Source organism: Cyphomyrmex costatus, unplaced genomic scaffold (genome assembly GCF_001594065.2).
Source record: "Cyphomyrmex costatus isolate MS0001 unplaced genomic scaffold, Ccosl1.0 scaffold741, whole genome shotgun sequence".
NCBI classification, from domain to species: domain Eukaryota; kingdom Metazoa; phylum Arthropoda; class Insecta; order Hymenoptera; family Formicidae; genus Cyphomyrmex; species Cyphomyrmex costatus.
The window spans coordinates 289,588-313,197 of record NW_017280313.1 but is presented as its reverse complement, the minus strand read 5'-3'; the positions used below and the strand labels follow the sequence as shown (position 1 = coordinate 313,197).

The following is a 23,610-nucleotide window of genomic DNA, read 5'->3' as shown; positions in this document are numbered from 1 at the left end:
TGCAAGCAAGCAGATGCAAGCCGCGAACGAACTAAACTCGTTTAAAGCGCTACGCATGGCACGTATTGGCTGGTATTGGCGTAGACTTGGGGCTAGATTTGGCGAATGTCTACGCTGCTGGACGGCGCGCCGGCCATTGCGCGGTCGTGTTTTGGCCGAGCGAAAAGATGGCGGATCGTTGTTTTCGATATCGCTCGCGCTCACAACACGTCGGTGAGGTACGTCGAGCCGTTTCAACGCAACCCTGAGGTCGATTCCGCGCGAAGGTTGACATGCCGCACGTGTCCTCTAGTCCCAGTCGCAGCAGATCGTCGTTGTGCCAGTGACAGTTGCGCGTATCGTCTCGGCGTCATTGTCGCCGCTGGTCGCCGCCGCGCCGTCGGGTCGGTCGTAGTAATAGTAGTGGTAGTTGTTATAGTGGTGGTGTCGTCGTCGTTCGCACTTGATGCGAAGCGATGTAAATCACACGGAATTTTCACGGAGCCTGACAATCAATTCCGGCAATTTGTCGTCCAACGCGTTGCAAGAGTCGACGCAAAGAGGCGCGAGGACGCCGTCGGGGTGTCCGCCGATTGGAGTCGATAAAATGATCACGCATCACTGCGACTATTTCTAACCCTCCTGTCGCTGTTTACCGCTCCCCCGCAAGAGACACGATTTGTTTGGTTAGGTTACTCAAGTCGGAGTTCGCGTATCTTATGACACCGGAACGCCGTCGCGCGTGTTCCTCGCGGTGGTCCATGTTGACAATGTGACGCGAAATTGGAATCTGCGATTTGATAATCGGTGGACATAACACATCCGCGATGGCAAACAACGATTTTGACGCGGAGCAATTCGAGCGGAGGCTCCACACGCTGAAAGACTCGCAGGAGTCTATCCAGGGCCTCTCCGCATGGTGCCTCGACAGGAGACAGCATCACAAGAAGATTGTCACCACGTGGCTACAGGTTTTAAAGAAAGGTAAATCATTCAACAGGCAAAGCAACTTTGTGTGTTCAACATAACAGTTTAACATGATTGGTTTGGTGGCACCCCAAATGGTGATGGTACACACCAACCATGTTAAAAAAATTTTACAATACTTGCAAAACTACTTTTTCTGCTAAACACAACTATAGGTGTTTTCTATAATATGATGGATTTCCTTTCAAACACACAAATTATTATGTTTTATTACAATAAGCTTGTTGAATTTGTATTAGATTTTATGAAACACATATAATTCTATCATATAATTCCATCGTCTTAAATATTCAATAGGTAAAGAATATAAGATATAGTTAGGTAACATACTAGATGAAGCACCGTGTTATTGTATAAAAAAATTCATTTCTTTATAACAGTAAAAGTAGAACATCGACTCACATTATTCTACTTGGCAAACGATGTTATTCAATACTCAAAGAGAAAGAATTTTGAGTTTGTGGAGTCATGGGGCACTACTCTGCAACGTGCAACGCCAATGGTTCGCGACGAGAAAGTGAAGCACCGTATTTTGAGGATTTTTAAAATCTGGGATCAAAGACAAGTCTATGACGAGGAGTTTCTTGCCGATCTATCTGGCTTAATCTCAGCAGCACCAAAAAAGAAATTGGAGCCCCTACCAATCGCACAGCCTGAAGAGTTTCAGGCAGCTTTGCTCATTTCCACAATGAGATCTTGTGCGACTCTGGAACAAGCGACTGATGCTAGGTTACGTGATCTAAGGGAGAGCAACATAGACATAGAATCTGCAGAGGAATTACGTGCATCATTAAAGGATAGAAGACGCATGGAAGATGCAGAGAAAGAAATAGATTTGGTCGCTAGAAACGTTGAGAATTATGTTCGTGCGTTGGAAGCAGAGATTAGGGAAAGGACACAAGTGGTTGAATTGTTGGATCAAGCAGATCAGTTTTATGAGACTCAACGTGGAGAGGTTAAAATAGTGTCAAATGTAAGTGTCAGATTTTGTAAAATAATTCGATATCATTGATTTTTCATATTATATTTTTTCTAAATAGGCGTACCGAAATTTTGGCAGTCGTGTTAAGAATCTAAAGAAAAAATTAGATGAATTGCTGCCTACGTTCGTCTCGCCTATACCATCGCCGGATATAAATGCACCCTCGCCGAGTCCCGATAGTGATATAGAGCTACCAGGAGATGAAACTCAGTCAGTGATTAATCAATCAGGAATGATCGACGTGGCACCACCGTCTCTGTACGGTTCATATTCTCACGAATACGATCCTATTCCTGTACCTGCACCTGACATGGTACAAGGCAATGAATCGACAGACTTTACCAATAATTTTCCTTCTTTTATAGGAGGAAACGTAGATTTTGGTAATATGGTAAGATAAAACAATAGTTACATATGTATTACTTTATAGAAGAAAGTTTTGTATATCTGCTTTGAATATCTGCTACATTGTATTCTATTCTTTTGTTGTTTTTTTTTTTTTTTTAGAGAAACATATTTAACGAAACCACTGAGACATCTCCTGGGATGTCTCAACAGTACAATGAATCTTTAGAGGTAATTATTCATATTATTTACATTCGCAACATTCTATTAAAATATGCGCTTTATGAATTCTATGATTTTCAGGCAAAACCAATAGAGGTAATTAATATGAGACCATCAAAAGATGAACAGAACAATGCGGACTTTAATATATCTAGTTTTCTAAAGACGGTTCTTCCATCATCTGATGGAACGTCAGATTCGGGTGGAATTCCAGGTCTAGGCCTGGACGTTTCTGAAAATCGGGTGGAATCGCCACAACGTCCCAATTATTCGCCCTCGTTAGCGTCCGTAACGCCTGTCTCAAGAATGATAAGTAAACAGGGCACACCAGTCGTTAGCGGTGGAAGCGGTTTAAACAGTTTACAGATGAGTCACAGTACCCCAATATCGGTTCGCAATCTACCCGAGTCTCACACTCCTTCTCCGTATTCCAGTCAAAACAGTCAAAATAACATAGCTGGTTCCTTTGATGGACCCAACGCTAATACAGTTAATCCTTTACCTCCTCCACCCTTACCGCCTATCTTCCTTGATGATGAGAATTGTTACAATAAGTTACCGCCAAAATTTCCCACATGGACGCCAACGAACGAGGGTATTAAGGATTCGGCAAAATGGGATGAAAAAGGTAGATATAAATATTGTTTATAATTCAATTCAATGATTCAATATAAATTTCTTATTCTACAATAATGCATAGTGTTCATTACAAATTTTGCTACATGTTTAGGTAAGAATAGCATGAATCCCGCGTGGCCTGGTGATTGTGATGATAAAAACAAAAATTCCTGGATGGATGGTGATGGAGATAGGTGGGACTCCAATAATGATTCCACATGGCCGGTCAGTGGCAGAACAAAAAATGACATGCTATCTGAGACTCCGGAATCGCCGCCTATATATGAAAAAGCTGGTTTTGTAGAGCCGGTGGAATACAACGAGCCACAACCACAAGAATCTCTAAATACTACAGGAGATGTAGATCATAGGTAATACAGTTTCTGATCAGAAACTGTAACTATATATATTATTGTTCTGTTTTTATTTTTAGATTGTTGATTAATGTTTTTCCAATCATTGAAATTGATATACTCTTTATATTTTCATATCATTTATAGAGTGATTCCAATGCCAATGGCCCGCGAAAATCAGCTACCATATCGCTTGATGAAAGCCGCAGATGTGGATCATCGTAATTTGATCAGTCTGACTGGCAGTCCGGCAAATAACCACAATCCTGGTGAGCCGTCTTCTTTATCCAATAACAACAGTCTATGGTCTACGAGTGATCAGGATTATCGGTGAGCTTTTTATACTATTTTCGTGTTCATTTATTTTTACTAATTAGATATATACATTTCTTATATAATTGATATTCATGCTCACATATATAATCTTTATATGATTTATATAATTTAGGCAACACATGCAGTCTGGTGACATTGTCGAAAGTGTTGATATGGAGATGTCGGACGATGAGACTGACAGCAAGCCGAAAGGCAGAGTTCTTGTCGATCTGAGGTTGCAGGATTGTGACATGCGAATTGGTGCACCACCATCATCTCATCACGACATGGATATGCGTATGATTCCTCTTCCAATTGGACAAATGCCTGATCCGCGTGATAATCAGCTCATGCAAGATATGCACTTGATGCGTTCAGGACCACCACCACCACCACCACTACCGCAGTTTCAACATCAAGGTGGTTTTCGACAAGATCAGCCGGTAGATTTTCATCCGAATCAGCCGAAGTTTCAGCCGAACAGACCACCAAACTTTCTACGAAATCAAGATTTTCATTCAAATCAGCAAGAATTTCATCAGCTTCATCAATCGCAACAGGACTTTGAATATCACGATAGAGAACACAATATCCGTTCAAAGCAAGATTTTTTAGCAGAATCGCCGGGACGCGGAAGATACTCGCAATCGACGGATCATCAACATCAACACGACAATCCATCCTTTCATAGAAACGAATGGAACAATCGCGGTGGTAGTCGTGGTTTTCCGAGGAACCGCCGGGATAGATACTCGGAAGATCACAATATACAGAAGCAGCGAAACAATTTGATGAACAGTCGCAAATCGAGATCGCAAGATCAACAGTATCACCAATCACCGTCGGAGATTCCACTTAACAATCGACCATTATTACAACCACCTGATGTTGCCTTCGAAGAAAAGGGTATGTCGATCGGCTTACCGGAATTTGATCAGGACAACAACGTGCTATCTAACAAAGCTAACACTCAAACAGAACCGGAACATAATTCTGATGACTGTCAGAATTCTTCAGTATCACATGGACGGCGGACTTCGCATGACATGCCGAGTTCTCATGATTCTGAACACAATCAACAACAGCAAAGTTGTCAATTGAGTTCTGATGAGCAGCGGACATCATCTTTGGCTGAGTCGGAAGATCAGTTATCAATGATAAATCAAATGATGACAAGGGCAGATGACGTTGGCGATGAACCGCAACAAAAGCAACATGTTTCTATTTCAGAATGCGAGGAGTCGACTGAACACTCCGATTTCATGAAGAAGATAAGTGAGACTGACGAATTGATTAATCAAGGACAGAATGTAAATTCTACGGAAACGGAGTCGTTAGATGAGTCAATGACTTTGACCACACTAAATAAAGAGATAAAGAGAACAGCAAACGGTGATTGCGACGAACAAAGTCACGAAGAAGGAAGTTCCAATAAAAAGAGGCCCCTCTTACAGAACGGGCCGCCAATGCTGAATGATGACTTATCTGGTCTGAATGGTCCCACACAGACGACGGATTTGCATCCTGCTATGATGTACGAATACGATGGACCAAATTTCCGGCCTCGCATTGGTACACCTTTCCCGCTCTGGCGAGGCGGACCTCCTCCACCTTCTTCTAGAGGAGGCAGAGGAGGTTTTAGAGGTGGACCTATGGGGATGCCGCGAGGTCCATGGATGGACAGAGGACCACGCGGTCCCATAGCCAGCAACTTCTCACCAAGAGGATTGAAGCGTGGAGGCAAACAATTTTGGGGCGGCGGTGGTTTCAGAGGCCGGGGACGAGGCAGTAACTGGTAGATAAAGAGAAAAACTTTGAAAGACTCGACGACTCTCCGTCGTCGTAATCTGACCAGATACATATGCGGATCGCGTTTCGCTCTCTGTAAATAAACAAACCGACACGCTACGGTATTCACACGCGCGTGCGTTCGCGCGTGAACCCACCGTTCATACACGCACGCACGCACGTACATACGCGCGCACGCACACACACACACACACGCATACACGCGCGCGCGCGCGTACATAAAAGTAATTACAGAATCGGTTGGTTCTAAACAGTGAGATCTTCAGCAATGAGGATTTTTCACATTCTCCTGTGCGATTGATTCGCCTATATAAATATATAAATAATAGAACTATAGCATATATATATATATATATATACTATATATATATATATATATGTATACACAGATGTATGCATACTTAGTACATGTTTTGTTAAGATCTTAACAAATGTTATCGAAGCGACTTGCGTTTGCATACATGTATATACGTGTGTACACACATATGTGCTATTATCGAGCCCAGTAAATGATTAGGGGCAATGTACGGGGAATCTGAACGCGATACGTTGTTTATAGTCGTTGCGATAATGACTACAAATCGTCACTCCTACAGGTTTTTATGTCAAGAGGGTCCGTGTTTATGTATGCGCTGAGAGAACTGTAATGATACCATCTCGTGAAAGAGGGTCAAGCTTTAAGCGAGGTAGAGTACTGGAAACTACCGTAAAAACTACAATAGCAGTCGACGGTAGTTAATTGATTGGAACCGAGCGTAATTTCACTGAGTTCAAATTTCCGTGCTGTAGATTTACAAAAATAATCTCTATAAAATGATGATAATATTGGAGGAAAATGAGCTCTCTCTTTTTCTCGAAATTACGGCAGTTTCAATTTTTTTTACTAATATGTGTTTCTGACCCGATCACAATGGTCCATATTCCAAAAGTCTTCTTATTTCCTTTCCTCGTCCTTCTTCAAAATAAGAATTGCAATCACTTTTTTCCCCCTATGCCTTCAACTTATATGACTGTGTTTTCTGTCATTTGGTCGAGGTTCATTATAAGAGAAGAGAAAAAGGAAAAATGGAAAATATACAGGCGTGTCAATGAACATTTTTAAAGTGTACTAATAAAATACAGTGTTTACGTTCTGGTCCGCTTCGTACATTTTCCCTATTGTTATTTCTCGTTTGTATTTCGTAAGTGATGAGTGTTTCTTCTCGATCGTAAATTGTTCTTGTGTTTATAAGAAAAAAAAACGGCAATAATTAATCTGTCAGTTATCTGAAGACTCAAGTGTCACATTTAATTTGTTTTATGTTAAAAACAAAATTAATTAAATGTGAAAAAACTATAAATTATATTTTAGAATTTATATTATGTGAGAAAACTATGAACTATATTTTGCAATTTACATAGTTTTTCACATTTAATTTGTTTCATATTTTCAACACAAAACAAATTAAATATGAGAAAACTATAAATTATTAAGTTATTTTTAATATCGATTCGAAAGATAGGTTTATAAAATGCTTTTGTAATAACTAGTATTTTTCTGTATTTGTGACTGAAAAAAAGAGATTGTAAAATGAATAAGGCTTTAGCCGAAACGATACGCTTGCTTAGCTATTCGTAAAATTCTTTATCGTTTTTTGCAATTGCTTGAATTCAAGTATCGCCAAATTATCAGTCGCGAATTTCAAGTTTTTGTTTAAAAACCTTTTAAATATCAATTTTTTTTATTTTTATTATGTCTAATAAAAATTAATTTTTATTGTATTGTATGTCCTTCGAAAATTAATTTAAATTTTTTATTTATCAGTCAGTACGTTTAATTTCTCTTCAGTTTTCCTACTGTAGAAGAGTTTGTATTGTTTTGTTGAAGGCAAGAGCGAATCGTTGCGGCACTTGAACTGAGTGTAGCAAGTGCAAAAAAAACCCGTGAAATTCTCTCTCTCTCTCTCTCTCTCTCTCTCTCTCTCTCTTTCTATCTTTCTATTTGTTTAATAAATAATACTGAGGACCTTTCTCTCTCCAGTTTAATCGGTGAAACTGTACTTCCGTTCTCGGGCCACACCGTTTTACCGACGCACACGGGTCATTCATAGCTCGTAAATATATATTATTGTTACGATTATTGCGATAACGTAAAACGCACATATATACCATCTCGACGTGTATATCTAACAATTCCTTTCCCTTTTTTTTCTTTTTTTTCTTTTTTTTGCAAGTATCGCGATCTCGACATGCACTGCCTTACGCATTTCTCATTTATGATTTTTTCCGTACGTAATTGCAAAAGTACGAAATAGAGATGTAATTTGATATCGATTGTGACTCGCCGTCCGCTTCGTTCTTTTCCAAGCTCGCGATGATAGTAGTGATTAAATTAGATTAGAGCACTGTTTATCGGTTGGCGAGTGAAAACGAAGATGATATTCTAGAGATTACGCGGGAGGGATTGGGAAAGGGGACGAAAGGGAAGAAGAGGGATGCATGAGATACGCATGGGACATGCAGTTGCAATACAATTTCTTGTTCAGGATAGTAATATCCAAAATGGGGAAAATATTTTCGAAGATCTGTTCTTGCGTTGAACGATCGGATATGAAACTCCTGATACTTCCGGAAGATGTAGAATATATCGAGAAAATATACTTACGATATAGGCTGTCTCGGAAGGGATGTGAATTAGTAATAGAATTTTATCCCTGCGATATGTATATAATTTTCCCTTCCTTTCGAAGAAAATAAAGTTAGATAATATTTTTTCTTTCTTTTAATTAAAATACGTTCGTAAAAGTATTAATTAACGCATCTATGTTTCCGATCTATTTATTGTGTGTTTATAAATGTATTAGCAAAAATTGTGTCAAGCTGTATAATTGATTTATGAGCTTAAATAAGATAATTGTTAATTAACGAAATACATAGTTGAATAGATACTTTATCAGCTTCAGTTTTGCAATATAAGTTAATAAAGTTCCTTACAGACGTTAAAATGTGAAACAATTGACAGTTTACTGAGAATTACAATAAAACATGTCGAATGAGTTGTTTCAATAAACAGGGTGCTCTTTGTATATTAATGGCAGAATCTTGTTTTTTTTAATCATTATTTTATCCATTTTTTTGGTACATGTTTTTAATGTTCAATAACGGAAAATATTTTATTGATGATACGAGTTACATAAAGAAAGTAAACTTGATAATTTTCCTGATCTGTTTTTATTTTTTGAAGATAGATCAAAGCTTGAATAGTAATTTAAAATAAAAATTTTAGACAAAGGAGAATTTTTCTAAAATCTTTTTGCAGTGTTATTTTACTGATGTACATCACATTTGAGACAGCCTGTACATTCGTGTACATACTATACGTATTTTCTTCCAGAAGCTATAGTTCACACTTGAAGGTTTAATAATAAAACCGCTCTTTATTTTTGAGAATTTTGCAATTTGTATAAATTTGTATTAAAGAGTTTTAGCTAGAAGTGCCTTTTTCATTAAAGTGAATTTCCATCTTGTTTTGTGGGGGAAAATGTAATATATACTATTTTTTGATGGAGTGGGAAAAGTGTACATGAACAAAATTACGAATGTTTCTGTAATTTAAATTAATTAGTCGAATATATGTACGAATAATGAAGGATGAGAGGATGAAAATGTATGTGTGTGTGTGTGTGTATATATATAAGCGAGCGAGTGGGAGAGGATGAGGGAGGGTGGGAAGTAGAATAATCGATTCAAAGTTCTATTAATAAACGAAGTACGATTATTTCAGCGAATTATCATGTATATACATTAGATTAATGTTTAATTATTTAATTTTACATTAATGTTAAAGAGTTAACAAGTTTTATATCAGGATATAAAACAAATGTGCATACTGTGTATGCGAAAAGTTTTGTATATTACTTAATAAAAGATTGATCTTTATATTATTGGCCAATTTATTTTTATAATTATACAGAGTACTGTATATTTTTTACTTAGATAAATGTTGATAATGTAGATAAATATTGATGCTAATTACTTTTGAAAATCAAAAATCATTTGAGTTATAATAAAATTATAATTTATAGATGTTTTGTTTAAAAAATTTTTATGAAATCTATTAGATATATTTTAAAGAAAATTGAGAGAAATTAACACATTTGAAGTTAGTTAATTTTAAAGGGCTAACTTTGTATAGTGTAAAGATTTTGAACAAAGGAAATTTACACTTTCAAATTATTTTATTTTTTATTACTTGAATTTAGAACAAGATCTTTCTTTTATTTGAAGGCAATTTCTATGAAAGTACAACATATTATAAATGTTGTATTACATTGTTGTTTTTTACTTATACATAATTAGTTTTATTACATATTTATTTATAAAAATATGATTGTATGAAAATCTTGTTTTTAGCGAGTAGTGATATAAGCGCTACTTTATAAATTCTATTTGATATTAATATGTATATAACGTATAAAAAACGTATTGTTAAAGATAACGATAAAAATTCTAAACTTTAGAGTTATTTATTTCTCAAAATTTTAGAGCGATTAATGATTAAGAAATATAATGAATATATCAATATATTTGATGAATTATGCAAATATGTTATTCCAAATTTAATTATTTAATTTTAAACTTTATTTTATTAAACATCTCGTATACTATATTAAACGATATATTAAATTTTTTAAAGGACCGTTAATGTAACAACACAACTATAATACGAATCGAAGTCTATAACAGTTTAGCTGAATCTTATAGTTACATATGATATAATTTCGCGTGAATTTATATACTGATATACGTAGTGTTTCTAAACTGCGCGCCGAACGCAATTGTCGGTCTTGAAACGCAACTCCAATAAACTACCGCAGTACTATCACGAATAAAATTGATTAACAATTTAATAATTATTTGATGCTCTTTTGGCATCTTATATCGATCTTTAACGACGTTAAAATCTGAAAATTTGAAAATAATTCTTATTGCGAAAAATATTACCCCGATCGGGAGTCGAACCCGGACCCCGTTCGCTTTACGCTCAAGTCTTCTAGCCAATTACGTTACCGAGACTCGGTATTGTTTGATTAACAAGCAACTAAGATCCAGCTAAACTGTTACAGGCTTCGATTCGTGTTAGTTACACTATATTAAACAATACATTTTTGAAGGACCAGCAGAATAAGTTATACATATAGATGAATAATAGTTAAGTGAAAAAATTACTTGGTAATAAATATTTTATTCAAGTCGTTGGACAATCACATTAGTGAATTATTTCTAATATTTAAAAAATATATACAAAAGATATTTACAAATAAACAACTAAACGATCCGTCATTATTACACTTGATATAAAAATAAATATGTCTCGTAACGTATTTTCTCTCCATAATCTTTATATCTTACGATACGCAATCGCAATCGTAAATTAATGAGTCGCAACACTCAGGAAAATACGCAAAAGCAAGAAAAAGACAGACGTGCGTTGTTAGTTTTGTGATGCGCGCTCATGAATTGACAACTAGTATTCTCTTGAATTGATTTCAAGTTCGTCGCAATTTATTCTTTCTCGCTTGCTTTATAACTGCAAAGTAAAAAAATACTTTTCGCCTTACAATGTTTTATCGCAACATACATGTCGTCGTTTTTACTTGGCCGGTAGATACGTGTTAAAGAAATATAGGTATATTAAACCGAAATAGCACACAACACCTACAAAACATTAACAAAGCGCGTGTAATCGCTTTTAGCACTTTGCAAGCGCTGCTGAGCTATTTGGAAATCCTGCTTTTCAATCTTTCTGTTTTAAATCAAACAGATCAATTCAACGGGCACGACTTTCTAATATCACTCTTTCGATATATAGCAAAATATAGTCCCAAGAATATCCTTATGGACATATCCTTATGAATCTTCGGACGTTCGGATTTGATTTATAATTTAATATGTAGGTACTTGCGATAAGATTAACATTATTGTTAATTACATTATTGTGTAATTATTTAGCCGTTTAAATTAACGACTGCACATATGAGATATCCTTATAGGATACATGCGGATGATCTTAGAATATATTTCTTAAAGGTATTATATTTATAGTATTTTATATTAGGGGATAAATCTCTTCGCGCGTCACTTACATTTTAATGTTGTATACCTTGGATTTCTATACAGAGACATAGGCGTCAGAAATATTGTTCTTAATTAGTTACGCCCTTAAACTTGTTAGTGTGTGACATTGGATGTCTTAAAATTTTCTTCTCGACGTATGTTCTGAGTAAATCTAATATCGCGTGACTACTACATGAAAATCGAGCTGATTCAATAATAGCAATTAATTACTGTGCATCATGTAAAATAGCTTGATGCACTGAATATTTTTCTTTGTGTGTGCTGCGCGCGCGCGCGCGCGCGGTGTATATGTATCTTTCGGATGTGATACTTTCAAAACAAAAACTTTGTCGTAATTTCAATGCCTACACGGAATGCGCACGCGCGCGCGCGTATGTGTGTGTAGTCTGTTTCATTTTGATCAGAAGTGTTACTCGGTGATAACAATCGATTCACGGGAATAACGACGCTATTATCGCGTGTTTTCGCATACAACCTAATAATTCGAGATATATCCTTATGTTATTTTACTACCATTTCATGTCATCTCGTGCCCCGCAATCTTTGATCTCTCTCATTTTCTTTGGTTTCTTCATACTCACTCAACATGACAGGGTGTAGCTCACGTACGTCGCTCCTACAATCTCTTTATTGTATATCGATTATCTTTATTTACACTACAAATATTAATATGTTTACGATATTATAGATCCATAAATGAGTCTTTTTTAATAATTATTACGTGAAATTACATGCTGCAATTTTACCGAAAAATTTGCCGAAATATTTCTTCCTGAACACAATATAATACTTCATATATCAAACTTGATTAGATATGGATAGAGGTACATCTCAAAGAATAAAAAGTTCTTCTCGTATCTTTAATTAATTAGTTTTTTTTTTTTTTCATTTCTATTTAAAGACGACTGTTCGACTACACCCTGCACGCTTTAGACGATTTATCAATCGGGAGAGCTCGATCGCTAAAGTTAATTCAAGTTATCATTTGTTATTGTTTGTCACAAACTGGTACTCTCTTCCTTCGCATCTACTCTTTCCAACATTCCCTTTTCGTCGATACCTACAAAGTACGTCGTGACCTCTCCTTTCGGCTTGACATACGTCTCGCCACGTAAATGACACTTGACACCTTGTTGCTCCAAGACAGCAGCCGTATCTGCTGTCACCTAAATGAACGAAGGTATAAATGGTTTCATATAAATTCATTAATATTAAATGAAATGTTAAATGTTTACTTGTATTTTTCCTGGTAGTCCGGTAGTATCCATCCTGGACGCCATGTTTACGGCATCGCCCCAAATATCGTACAATGGCTTTTGAGCCCCCACGACGCCGGCCGTCACTTCTCCGTGAGAAATACCAATCCTTAATCTATAAAAAAAATAGAATTTTTTTATATTATTATTAATTGGAACAGTATTTGTCCGTTTAAGTTATGGACATTCTCAAATGTGTTTTAAACGTTTCGTCAAAGTCTCTTGTAATTTTGTCTACTGATTTTTATCGTAAGTACTTGGAATTACTTACTTGTGAGGTTTCGATGTAGTGAACGACCTTGCGTTCATTCTATCGAGCACGGACATCATTTGTACGGCGAATTGCGCCATCACCTTGACCACATTGTCGCTGCAACTCTCGTCGCTCTCGGTACTGTGCATTGAACCACGTCGGTGCGCTTCCAATCCGCAAGCTGCCATATACGTTGTGCCTAAATAAAAACAGTATTAGGCAAACTCAAATTGTTATTTGGAATTCAGTTTGTGTCAATATTAATTTGTTCGTCATAAATATGAGATTCTCACCGGCGACCTTTATCTTCTCTATGCGACACATGAAACTAGGTTCAAAGAGTAACTTGTCGAATTCACAAATAATTTCGTTCAGGTCGCTGAGAATGTTACTTTCGACAATCGATAGCTCTGTCAAAGAGGCAAACATCACAGCAACATTGTTATGAGCCTCGTGATAAGGCTCGTTCTCCTCAGTTCGATTCATGTTCAAATAAAACTCGGCTAAAAATACAATTAACCAGTCACGCGATCAGACTCAGACAATAATCATCTCGATTACTAAATGTTTTTTAAATCAACATATTGCTCGGAGAATTTATAAAAAAACTTGTAAAATATTTGCGAAGACCAACGCACCGACGTGCTCCGGTAAGATGTTACGAAGTAGAAGCTTGTTGGCATTTCTTGTATGAAACGCTTCGTCCTGTTCCTTCGTTAACTGACGTTTCCACTGATAATCCAGCCTACTTAAATATTCTGCCTAATAAATACATATAAAATTAACTCGTTGATGAACATCAAAAAGATTTCGCGCGAATGCGATATTTTAGGGCTTACCTGACGATCGATGAGATGCAAAGAAAACGTAAGAAATAAAACGGACAATATATGCGCCAGTCTTGGCTCCATGTTAGGATTCCACGTGTCGCTCAACTAAAAGGCATATACTGTCTGTCATTTATTATTACAATAACAAACAATTTTGTAAATGTGTGCCAGATATTTTGAGGCGATATGTACTTTGTTTATCGATTTTGTAAGAGAAACATTTTTTTTTTTTTTTTTTTTTTTAAGAAATATGCATGTAACACCTGAAATATATTAGATCGGTGCACCCAAACGTTCCACGCGTAAAAGGCTACCACGCAGATGCTTATCACGAATTTCAAAATATAGTGGACTCTCAGGAAGAGGAAACTCGTGAGAATCGCCAACGAGCAGGTTTCTGTCATTTGCTGGAAAAGAAAAACCAATGACGGGAATATCGAGAAAGGAATTGTCGAGATAGGAAATTTCACGTGAATGAAGATCACCATGTACCTACTAAATAATCTTACCCAAGGTGTAGCTATGCAGTCGAACTTGGAAGAAATCTCCGACACCCTAGACGTTACGTTATCGTCCAATAAATTGTCCTCATGGTGGTTTTTACATTCAAACTAGAAAGAGTTTTAACTCTCTTTAATTGTAAAAGAAAAAAATTATTTTGATTTACAGCTAATATACAATTTACTTCAAAAGCCGATTTTGCAAATCTCTCTATATGAAATAACAGACAGAAAAGGGGAAAAACTCGTAATTTTTTAAAAGAAAAGTCTTACAATCATATCAAGCATGGCGCATGCTGCTAGCATTATCGTAATCACCAAGTACAAGATCGTCCTCAGAAGGGCACTCCATACAACCTACGTTAAAATTATAACATGAAAGACAAAGTATACAAAAAGTTGATGTTATTAAATAAATACGTATACAATAGGTATTAAGTATTATAACGTTTTATCCACCTTTACACTTGTTTGATAAAAAAAGTAGAGTAGTTTGTTTCGTGGATGCGGAACGTGTCCTTCGTGCTCGTCATGCGGGTCCTTGCAGCGATTCCATACGAAGTGCATCCATGTGAGGGGTATTAAAACGAGTAAAAACATCAATGCCGAAAAATAACCGACAAGTGTGCGCAGATGCCATCTAAACATTTACCGATTTTTGTATTGTTAAGTCGACAGCCTGATTATGATTACCGAAAGGTGTACTTTCGATACACTTACTGAGGCAACATAAACGTAGGCACAAGATACATAAGTCCCATGAAGATAAGCACGAAGGCAGAACAGCCGATGTAAAATTTGAAGACAGGATCCGGTTCACGCAAGAATGGAATCTCCCAACTCCATTGCCGAAATGTCAGGAAGAGTGGATTTATGTGTTTCCAATTGCTCCATTGTCTAGAAAAAGCGTAATTTAATTTTATAATCTCTCTCTCTCTCTCTCTTTTTCTATTGAAATGTAATACTTTGCTCAAAATTTAAAAAAATGTAAAAATTCTTACTCCCATTTGCTAAGAGGCATCTGGTTAATTGCATTCTCCATCTCGGCGTCCGCTGCTTTCAACATCAGATGATAATCTCGTAGACAAGAATCCATAAAGTGCGTTCTCCGTCTATAAGTGCTCGCAAAAACGTCTGCCTGATTGTTCACCATTAATCTTGTTCTAGAATTGGTGCTGATAATGGTGTTGGTACGTCCATTGTTGAACTTGACATAGTGCTTGTTAGACATAGAATACGTATCCGGACTAATGGTGTTCAAACTGTTCTCGCTGTTCTGCAACAAAGTTCATCTGTCAACGATGCGAAACACTCGACTGGGAATTCGCTCGAGAGCATAGTGTAAGAGATCACAGTGGCGTAGGAGTATTCATTGGTGATATTGAATACTTCTGTAGTATGTGAAAGCCATAGAGAAACGCAAATTATAGGAATTATTTTATTGAATAATTTTCTCAGATTTTTAAATATAATTTTTCAGAATTTTGTAAATTTCAAAATTTTTTAGAATTTCTGGATAATTTTTTAAATAATCTCTCAAATCTTTTATATAAATTAGAGCACTTGTCAGAAATATAGAGAAAATTTACATGTTTTTTTAAATATTTAAAAATAGTATTAAGTAGAAATTTGTGATTTTCCCACGCCACTGGGAAACACGCACCGCGTCGGTGACAGTATCAGCGTTTCTGGCAAAGACGGCGTGATGAGGTAGCTACGGATTTCGTATTTTCGAAGGACCTCGTCATCCAATCTTTCGACCGGGATGTAGTTATAATCGCTCGCGTTTACGAGATCCAGCGTTTGCTGAGTAACGTGGACCTTGCCAGGTTTCCCAGTTTGCTCCATTTTGTTCGCTATCACTACATCGCGCGACCAAACGTCGTATTGCCACTTGTTCGTGCCCAGGATTCCGGATATTATGTTGCCTGAGTGCACGCCGATTCTCATATTCACGTCCACCCCGCTCTCGTGGTAGACTCGCGCTCTCACCTCGTTGATGATTTTTATCATATCGAGGCCTATATATCACATTTTATGAAATAATATTTAAGAGAAAACATCTAGGATTATTTTCTTATAATTGAACATTAATTATCAAATAATACAATAATTATTGAAATATAAAAGAGTCACTGAGATTTTTAATATTTTCAAACTTTTCATGAATAAACGTCTGCAGAAGATATCTCTGAATTAATGAGTATATCAAAATAATGTGTAATTGGATCCGCGACGAATTACAACATATTTGCAGTCTATTTTCGAATTTGGAAACAAACACGTTATTTTTAGAAATGTAAAATGTATAAAATAGCATTGTCTAAATATCCGCTCAACTTTTGCTAATTGAATTACATTCCGTTGAATGACTGGATGCATAAATAGCACTCATTTTACCGAGATCGACACAGCTCTTGGCATGCTGAGAGTTTGGCGTAGGCACGCCGCTCACGCAGTAGTAACAATCGCCCAAAAATTTGATTCTCAGTACATTGTGCCTCTCGGATGCTTCGTCGAAACTGCCGAATAGATCGTTCAACGTCTCCACGAGTTTCCGTATCGGTAGCGTTACAGTTAATCCGGAAAAGTTGACCACATCCGCGTACAGAATACTCACGTTATCGTGCGTCTCCACGCATAAATCGCTGAAAGAGAACAATTGGAGAACAATAATAATCAAATCGAAGGCGAAGTATTTGTTACGAAGACATCGTATATATAGATACCAGTATGGCCTGCCTTTTGGCGGAGGACTCTTCTTGTGCTCTTCTATGAATTTGAAAATATCCCGAAAGTCCTTTTTGATTTTCGCCACTATGTGTTGTGGCAATATACTCCGTGTCAATTGCTCCTACAATTGTTGATTATTTCCAGATATATCCAAATTTAATTCTCCATCGGCAATGTTGGACTCGTTTGACTTTAAAGGCACTGTCGATTTTTTTTATTGTAAACTCTGGTAGATAAATTTAAGTTTGTAAAAAATACAGTCCAACTTCTATAATAACAAAAATTCATTGTTACGTAAAACTGTTACAAGTGCGTAGAAGAATTTCTTTAGATTTTTGTATAATCCAGAACAATATAAAAATCTGCACTGAAGATCCAAGTTGCAAATAAAACATGAAAATTTCACATTGCCGATGGTTAAATTTCTATAATTTTTATTTAGAGTTTGCAATTTTTGCAAATTCCGATTTCTCAGTAAATATCTTTTTTCAATTTTGCGTTAATTCAAATTTTTGTACATGTATTTATTCTTCGAGGAGGTAGAAATGGATAATCGTTGTAGGGAAGTGCAAAGGAAAACCGGAACTCAATTCTGTTCATCACGGCCGCATGTTTACGTGCTCACGTGAATTTGTTTTTACATTCCTCATACGGAATGCTACTCATTTGCTAAACGAGAATTACTCGAATAAGACAGAAAGAAAGACAAAGGAGAAAATGAAGAGTGAAATGAAGATTTAATTTCTGCAATACACGCTTTTCATTAATGATTATTCCGAAATTATCTCATTTTTAATCTGACAAATGTGAAACGAAATGTGACGCAATACTTGAATTACGTCCGTTTAAACCTACTTCTTGATCCTTCTCATAATTGAGCCTGAGCGTGGACTCAACGCATTTCCGACGATCCAGGAAGGAACGTCTGATGACGACTTCGTTCATGAACCTGAAGTAGAGTCCCAGAGCGTTCACGCACATGAAGTATATCGCATCGCTGACAATCTGCGATTGGGGAGTGGATGAAAGAAAGAAAAGCATTCCATTCTTAGCTGCTGGTTTACTCGAGTTTACAATCGCGCTGCGGTTTGCACCAACAATTACGTCGCGCATCGTCGGTCTAGGGTTTACCTTGGTAATGTGATCGGACGTGTTGTTGTAGGTGATTATTGACAGGGTCGCCAAGTAACACATGCTGGCTGTAAGGCCGAGCACGAGAGCGTGCGAATTCTTTGTGATCGGTAGGAACACGTAGCATGCGAGAAGCGAGTGCGTCGCGTATGCCGGTCTGAAAAGAAAGAAATGCTGCTGTAAAAGCATTGTGTATAAGTGTGATGCACGAGATCGCGGATGCATGTATATATTGACGAAAATTGAAAAAGTACGTAATCGTTTACATTTACTGCGTATTACGGACCTCAGATTTAACGAGGAAAAAAATGCAATCGCGCGCGCGAGACACATTAAACTGATTAAACGATTAGTGGAGAACATAAAATGTGTGCGCGAGTCAAGAATATTTTGGATTTATATATTCTGCTAGGAAGGCCTTTTACATCATTAGACTAAAGGCAAATCATTAGATCAATTTTTCTTTTTAAATCGTTTGTTAAAGATATCTTTTTCATATTTTTGAAATGTCACATAAAATTCAGAGTATTCTATAACTATATAAAATTTATATTTTTATAAATCAACTACTATATACAATTGGAACTTCTCAGTTTCTTAATCTTCTAACATATATTATATATGTATACTATATTATAATCGCGTAAAGAATACATCGCATACATCTTAAGCAGCGTTCCATTTAAAAAAGGTCCCTGTTCTTAAATTATATTATTGTTTTGCGCCAGATAGAGACCAGTTATAATATCAATTGCCATTCTGACAGTTGCTATTTTCGTTTTGCACGTGCGAGGACACTCTTTTATCAGTAATAAATATTTACGCGATTTGTGCCATGCAGTTATCGCGGAATAATTTCGATAAACCGTGCACTAAATAAACGGCCGCCGCAAGAAAGTCACCACAGCTGATACTAAAATAGTGATGATAATCAGATGCACGATTATTCCTGTCGCAGGTCAAGTTATCAATACCTTATCGGCGGAATATCCTCGGCGTAAGTGAAAACGTAAAATAGAGGTATGGTCAGATCACAAACGACCAAAAGCACAATAATCATCCAAGACAGCATGATCGGCAAATAGGTATTTTTGGCGATGTGCCTTGATCGAAATGATAGGGCGATCATAGGACACATCAGAGCGCCCACAATGCAATAGACTACGATTTCCAACAAGCATTCCTTCATGCCGACCTAAATCAAGAAGAAAACTCTAGCTTATGTTCCTCAACATCACATATTATATACAAATTTGTCAAACTTGAATTATTTATACATCTTCGAGTGGCGTTATTAATTAAGAAATTACTGCAGTAGAATCTACAAGTAATTTTTGATTTTTAAGTATTTATAAGTTTCCAATATTAAACGGTTAAGTAATTTTTTGTATTACATTTTAAATGGATATTTAGTTTTAAAAACCATTAAATTCTTTTTTTGAAAGTATAATAAGTTTTAAAATAAAAACATATTAAGTTTAATTTAAAAACATATAGGTTGAAGATTATATAAAGTTATTATTAAATACCTACATAGTTTTTGCAAAAGTTAAAACTTTGATAAAAAGATATATTTTAATACAACGCCTGGCCAACTATTCATGCTATTAAAAATTTATAAATAAAATAAAACGCTTTCTTTTTCCTTTTGCTGTATTTTTAATAATAAATAATAAGCTTACCGTTATGATCAAAGACGAGCAATACGCAAGTCCAAGTACCAGTTGTAATAAGATGAATATCGAGAGATAACCATATTGTATTCTTCTGTGATAGATCGTGTACAGCTTTTCTAAGTTCTTGTACTTGAATTGTTTCTGAAAGTGAAAACTTGTATGAGATCCTAATCAGTTCGCTGAATCAGCAAATTGCTGCAGAAACACGGAAAAAAACTTATGACGATAAAATGATAAAATTGTCAATTGTTAAAAATATTTAGCGATTCAAAAAGGAGATAAAAAAAATGTCGAGATCTTATTTCTAGAAGAATTTGACCAAATTTAATCTAAACATTTTATTCATCATCATCCTTTATAGTTTTTAATTAATAAATAATTGTTTATTACTAATATAAAGAGAAACAGGGCTACGAGCAAATAAATTCTTTACAATCTTTATTATTTATTAATTATGCTTTTAAGATTTTATTAGTTTTACAAATAGATATAACAATATAATTAGGCGCGAAAGTAAGAAAGCGCAAAAGAACATTCAATTATAATTGAAATAATATCTTCTTTTCATTTCGGAAATAGCATTGTATAGATTATTCGGAGTATGCACTGTTATCGTTCCAGAGAAAGTATATCAGTCAATTTAGATTAAGGATGATAAATATCGCCATTGTGAGTAACACGCGCAGTTCAACATCGTCTCAGCGAAAAGAGACGTTACTTTTCGTTTCGTTAATGACAAAGTCCTTTACTTTACACCTTAGTTCCATCAAAGCAATTATGTCAGGTCTCAGTGAATGATTGTACTCGTATATATTTATATCAGAGGGGAGATTTTGTTATACTGATGAAGCAAGCATAGGGGTGTGTATCTTTACAAATATCATCGTCACGTTATTATTTTCTATCATTCTTTGAGAAGTGTTTGTAAATTTTTAGACAGAACACTTGCGTGCAATCACTCGAATGGAGGATACTTCCTTACTTCAGGAGTCTCCGATTTTTGTTACCAATACTTAATAACGTGTTGAAATGCATGAATTATTGTCACTTCGTTATTTGTATAAAATGAAAAAAGTGATTTTAACGATCCAAGGGTGAAGTAGCTGATCGATGAATTAGGTTTAGTAATCGCACACTCTCAATCACTTTCGTTTACTCTCAGCTTTTCTAACAACACGACTCTTCTCTAACACGTCGACGAACACCAAAGTCGTCTCTGTATAGGAGACTGCGACAGAAATCTAGTCCTTATATGAACCCAAACCGGCGGGGCTGCACTTCCGCCAGCAGTACGTTCGCTCGCACGACGATTATATAGCGATTATGATAGCGATTGCGTGCGTGTGGCGCGCGCGCAAATTACACAGCTAAAGCTCGTAAAACGATAAAGCTGCATCCGGCTGTCATCTGGCGTAGTCCCGACTGCTTCAGCATGCAACGTGCTCCCGCTGAAATTGCGCGCCTTCGAGTTGCTGGTATGTCGAAATTACGCGCGGTCGCGGCTTAACTCAATCTTCTTTAACGACCATTTAAAATACATTGAAATATTAGAATATATATTTAAATGACTGCCCAAATTCTTTCATTTCAACTCACTCAGAAGTCGAATTCTAGTTTCAACAAATTTCTAATAATCACAATCTTCGTAGCACTGAGAGTGAAGAAGTTAGGACTAAATGTCAATATCGATTTCGAGTATGGAGAGGCTGAAATCGAGCCGACCCGCGTATATTCTTCTCAGACAATTTTTTTTTTTTTTTTTTTTTTTTTTTTTTTTTGAAGAATTTAATTCTTATTTCTCGCAATATTCTGCGATAAATTACGCGAGCAAGATTATTACTAGCACACGACGATTTACAGGTATTTAAAGATATCTGAGTACGCACATGTTCTAAAAAAAGATTTCTCCCCAACAATTTTGATGAGATTTCATCATTGCGGTCATCGACTGCAAATAGAATATATTATCATCCCTAACGATAGGTATATTCAGATAACGCGCGACGTATCAAAAAGTAGAGTGTCCACAAGGCGGAACATCTGCTCGACGATACTCACATGTTGATCGGCCGAAAGATCCGAGATTTGCACCGCGAGGTAGATTATTACTAGCACACGACCACACCCGCTGAAAAGTCGCGTCCGTCTAAAATGCAACGGTTAGCCAAGGTGCGCTTGAAGGAACCTAGCTCCACTTGCAGCAGCAGCAGTCGGGGAAACGTGCTTTCGTGCTTTCGTCTCGCGCGTGCGTTTTGTCAGCACGTTCCCGCTCAGCTTAGTGATCTCTCTCTCTCTCTCTCTCTCTCTCGTCCCGCCGAATATTGATCTTCAATCCCGAATTCGCGCAGCAGGTCTCCTTTGCGCCTCTGTCCTTTTTATATTTTACTCTCATAGTATTATTCGTCGTTCTTTTTTCTTCTTTTCATCCTTCACCCCTTTCAATTCAATGTTACTCGAATAACGCCACATTCGGCAACGATAAATACGTTCATTCATAAATGATTGCCCAATTAGATAGTAACATTTAAGTATTACGTGAGAGAAATACATAAAAATTTTTTTACATAAATACTTGAATTATCACCTTGTAATAATAAAAGTAAATTTGTAATTTTATGTTTCCGAGAGTTGTCTCTGCAGTATTGCGTTCTAATTTGCTAAGAAATTTTCCGATATATTGAAATAGAAATATCTTGTTATCAAAATTCTTAAAATAAGCAAACATAAATAAAAATTGCGTTTTCGATCAAACTATATCGGTCTTATCACAGCAAACGCATCGAAAGGATTAAATGAGATTTGCTCGATATTCTTATTAGTTCTCCGAATATTGATTTATATAGTAGGTATACATATAACGGCCGTCAAATCAAAGCAAGCTCTGAATCGAAAAAAATGATTTTAATCAAGCGAGTTATTCTGTTCGGCATTTAAGAAAAATTCACATGTGCAATCGGAACAAATGAAGAATAAACAGTGAAACGATAAGAATCTCATTGGACCGTTCATGTATAATAAACAAATCAATAGGAAATAGAGTTTATAACGGTGGATCTTTGGTGTTTAAATAATTCGGTGCAAGAAAAAGTGACGCTATATTTTCCATAATTATCGTAGAAACTATTTATTCAAGAATGAAATCTCCTCCAGAATTATTATCATCGATTCTTATGACACTTCCTTCTTAAATCGCTTAATTAATCGCGATAATTAATTTATCGTAACTTACACCGTACAAAAAAAGAATGTAGGAAAAAATTAATAAAGTTTCCTTCCGCATAGCTTTACATAGCTCTTCTAGAGCTTTCGAGCGTCACGGTGAATATACTTCGGTCATTCAGATAAATTGATCGCCGTTCGATAAGCAACACCTTCGAAAAATTCACTCGTTCTTTCTCACTCGCTTCACTTGACGAGTCGTTTCTTTCCGATAGTGACTCTCATGTTAAAAATTCTTCCATAATCTTATTTTCCAGGTAACATCGTCTCACAGCGTGATTATCA

The 23,610-nt window shown here is 36.2% G+C and overlaps 2 protein-coding genes across 2 annotated transcripts; one reads left to right on the top strand and one right to left on the bottom strand.

Annotated features, from left to right (window-relative positions):
- Nucleotides 1-806: 806 nt before the first annotated feature.
- Nucleotides 807-5,806, top strand: LOC108780798 (uncharacterized). Its single transcript, XM_018548613.1, has 8 exons — nt 807-963; nt 1,347-1,939; nt 2,007-2,339; nt 2,456-2,524; nt 2,597-3,143; nt 3,246-3,504; nt 3,634-3,816; nt 3,935-5,806. Exons 1-8 carry the CDS (start codon nt 807-809, stop codon nt 5,598-5,600), a joined length of 3,807 nt encoding a protein of 1,268 aa, XP_018404115.1. The 3' UTR covers nt 5,601-5,806.
- A 6,159-nt stretch (nt 5,807-11,965) lies between these two features.
- On the bottom strand, nt 11,966-22,259 carry ACXD (Adenylyl cyclase X D). The gene is made up of 20 exons (XM_018548622.1): nt 22,165-22,259; nt 20,113-20,247; nt 19,405-19,625; nt 18,431-18,587; nt 18,155-18,304; nt 17,296-17,420; nt 16,967-17,214; nt 16,230-16,587; nt 15,568-15,837; nt 15,287-15,463; nt 15,026-15,206; nt 14,840-14,923; nt 14,576-14,677; nt 14,330-14,473; nt 14,076-14,171; nt 13,875-13,998; nt 13,530-13,739; nt 13,255-13,435; nt 12,963-13,098; nt 11,966-12,893 (listed from the first exon to the last, which is right to left on the bottom strand). Exons 3-20 carry the CDS (start codon nt 19,617-19,619, stop codon nt 12,726-12,728), a joined length of 3,126 nt encoding a protein of 1,041 aa, XP_018404124.1. The 5' UTR covers nt 19,620-19,625; nt 20,113-20,247; nt 22,165-22,259; the 3' UTR covers nt 11,966-12,725.
- Between the last annotated feature and the right edge of the window lie 1,351 nt (nt 22,260-23,610).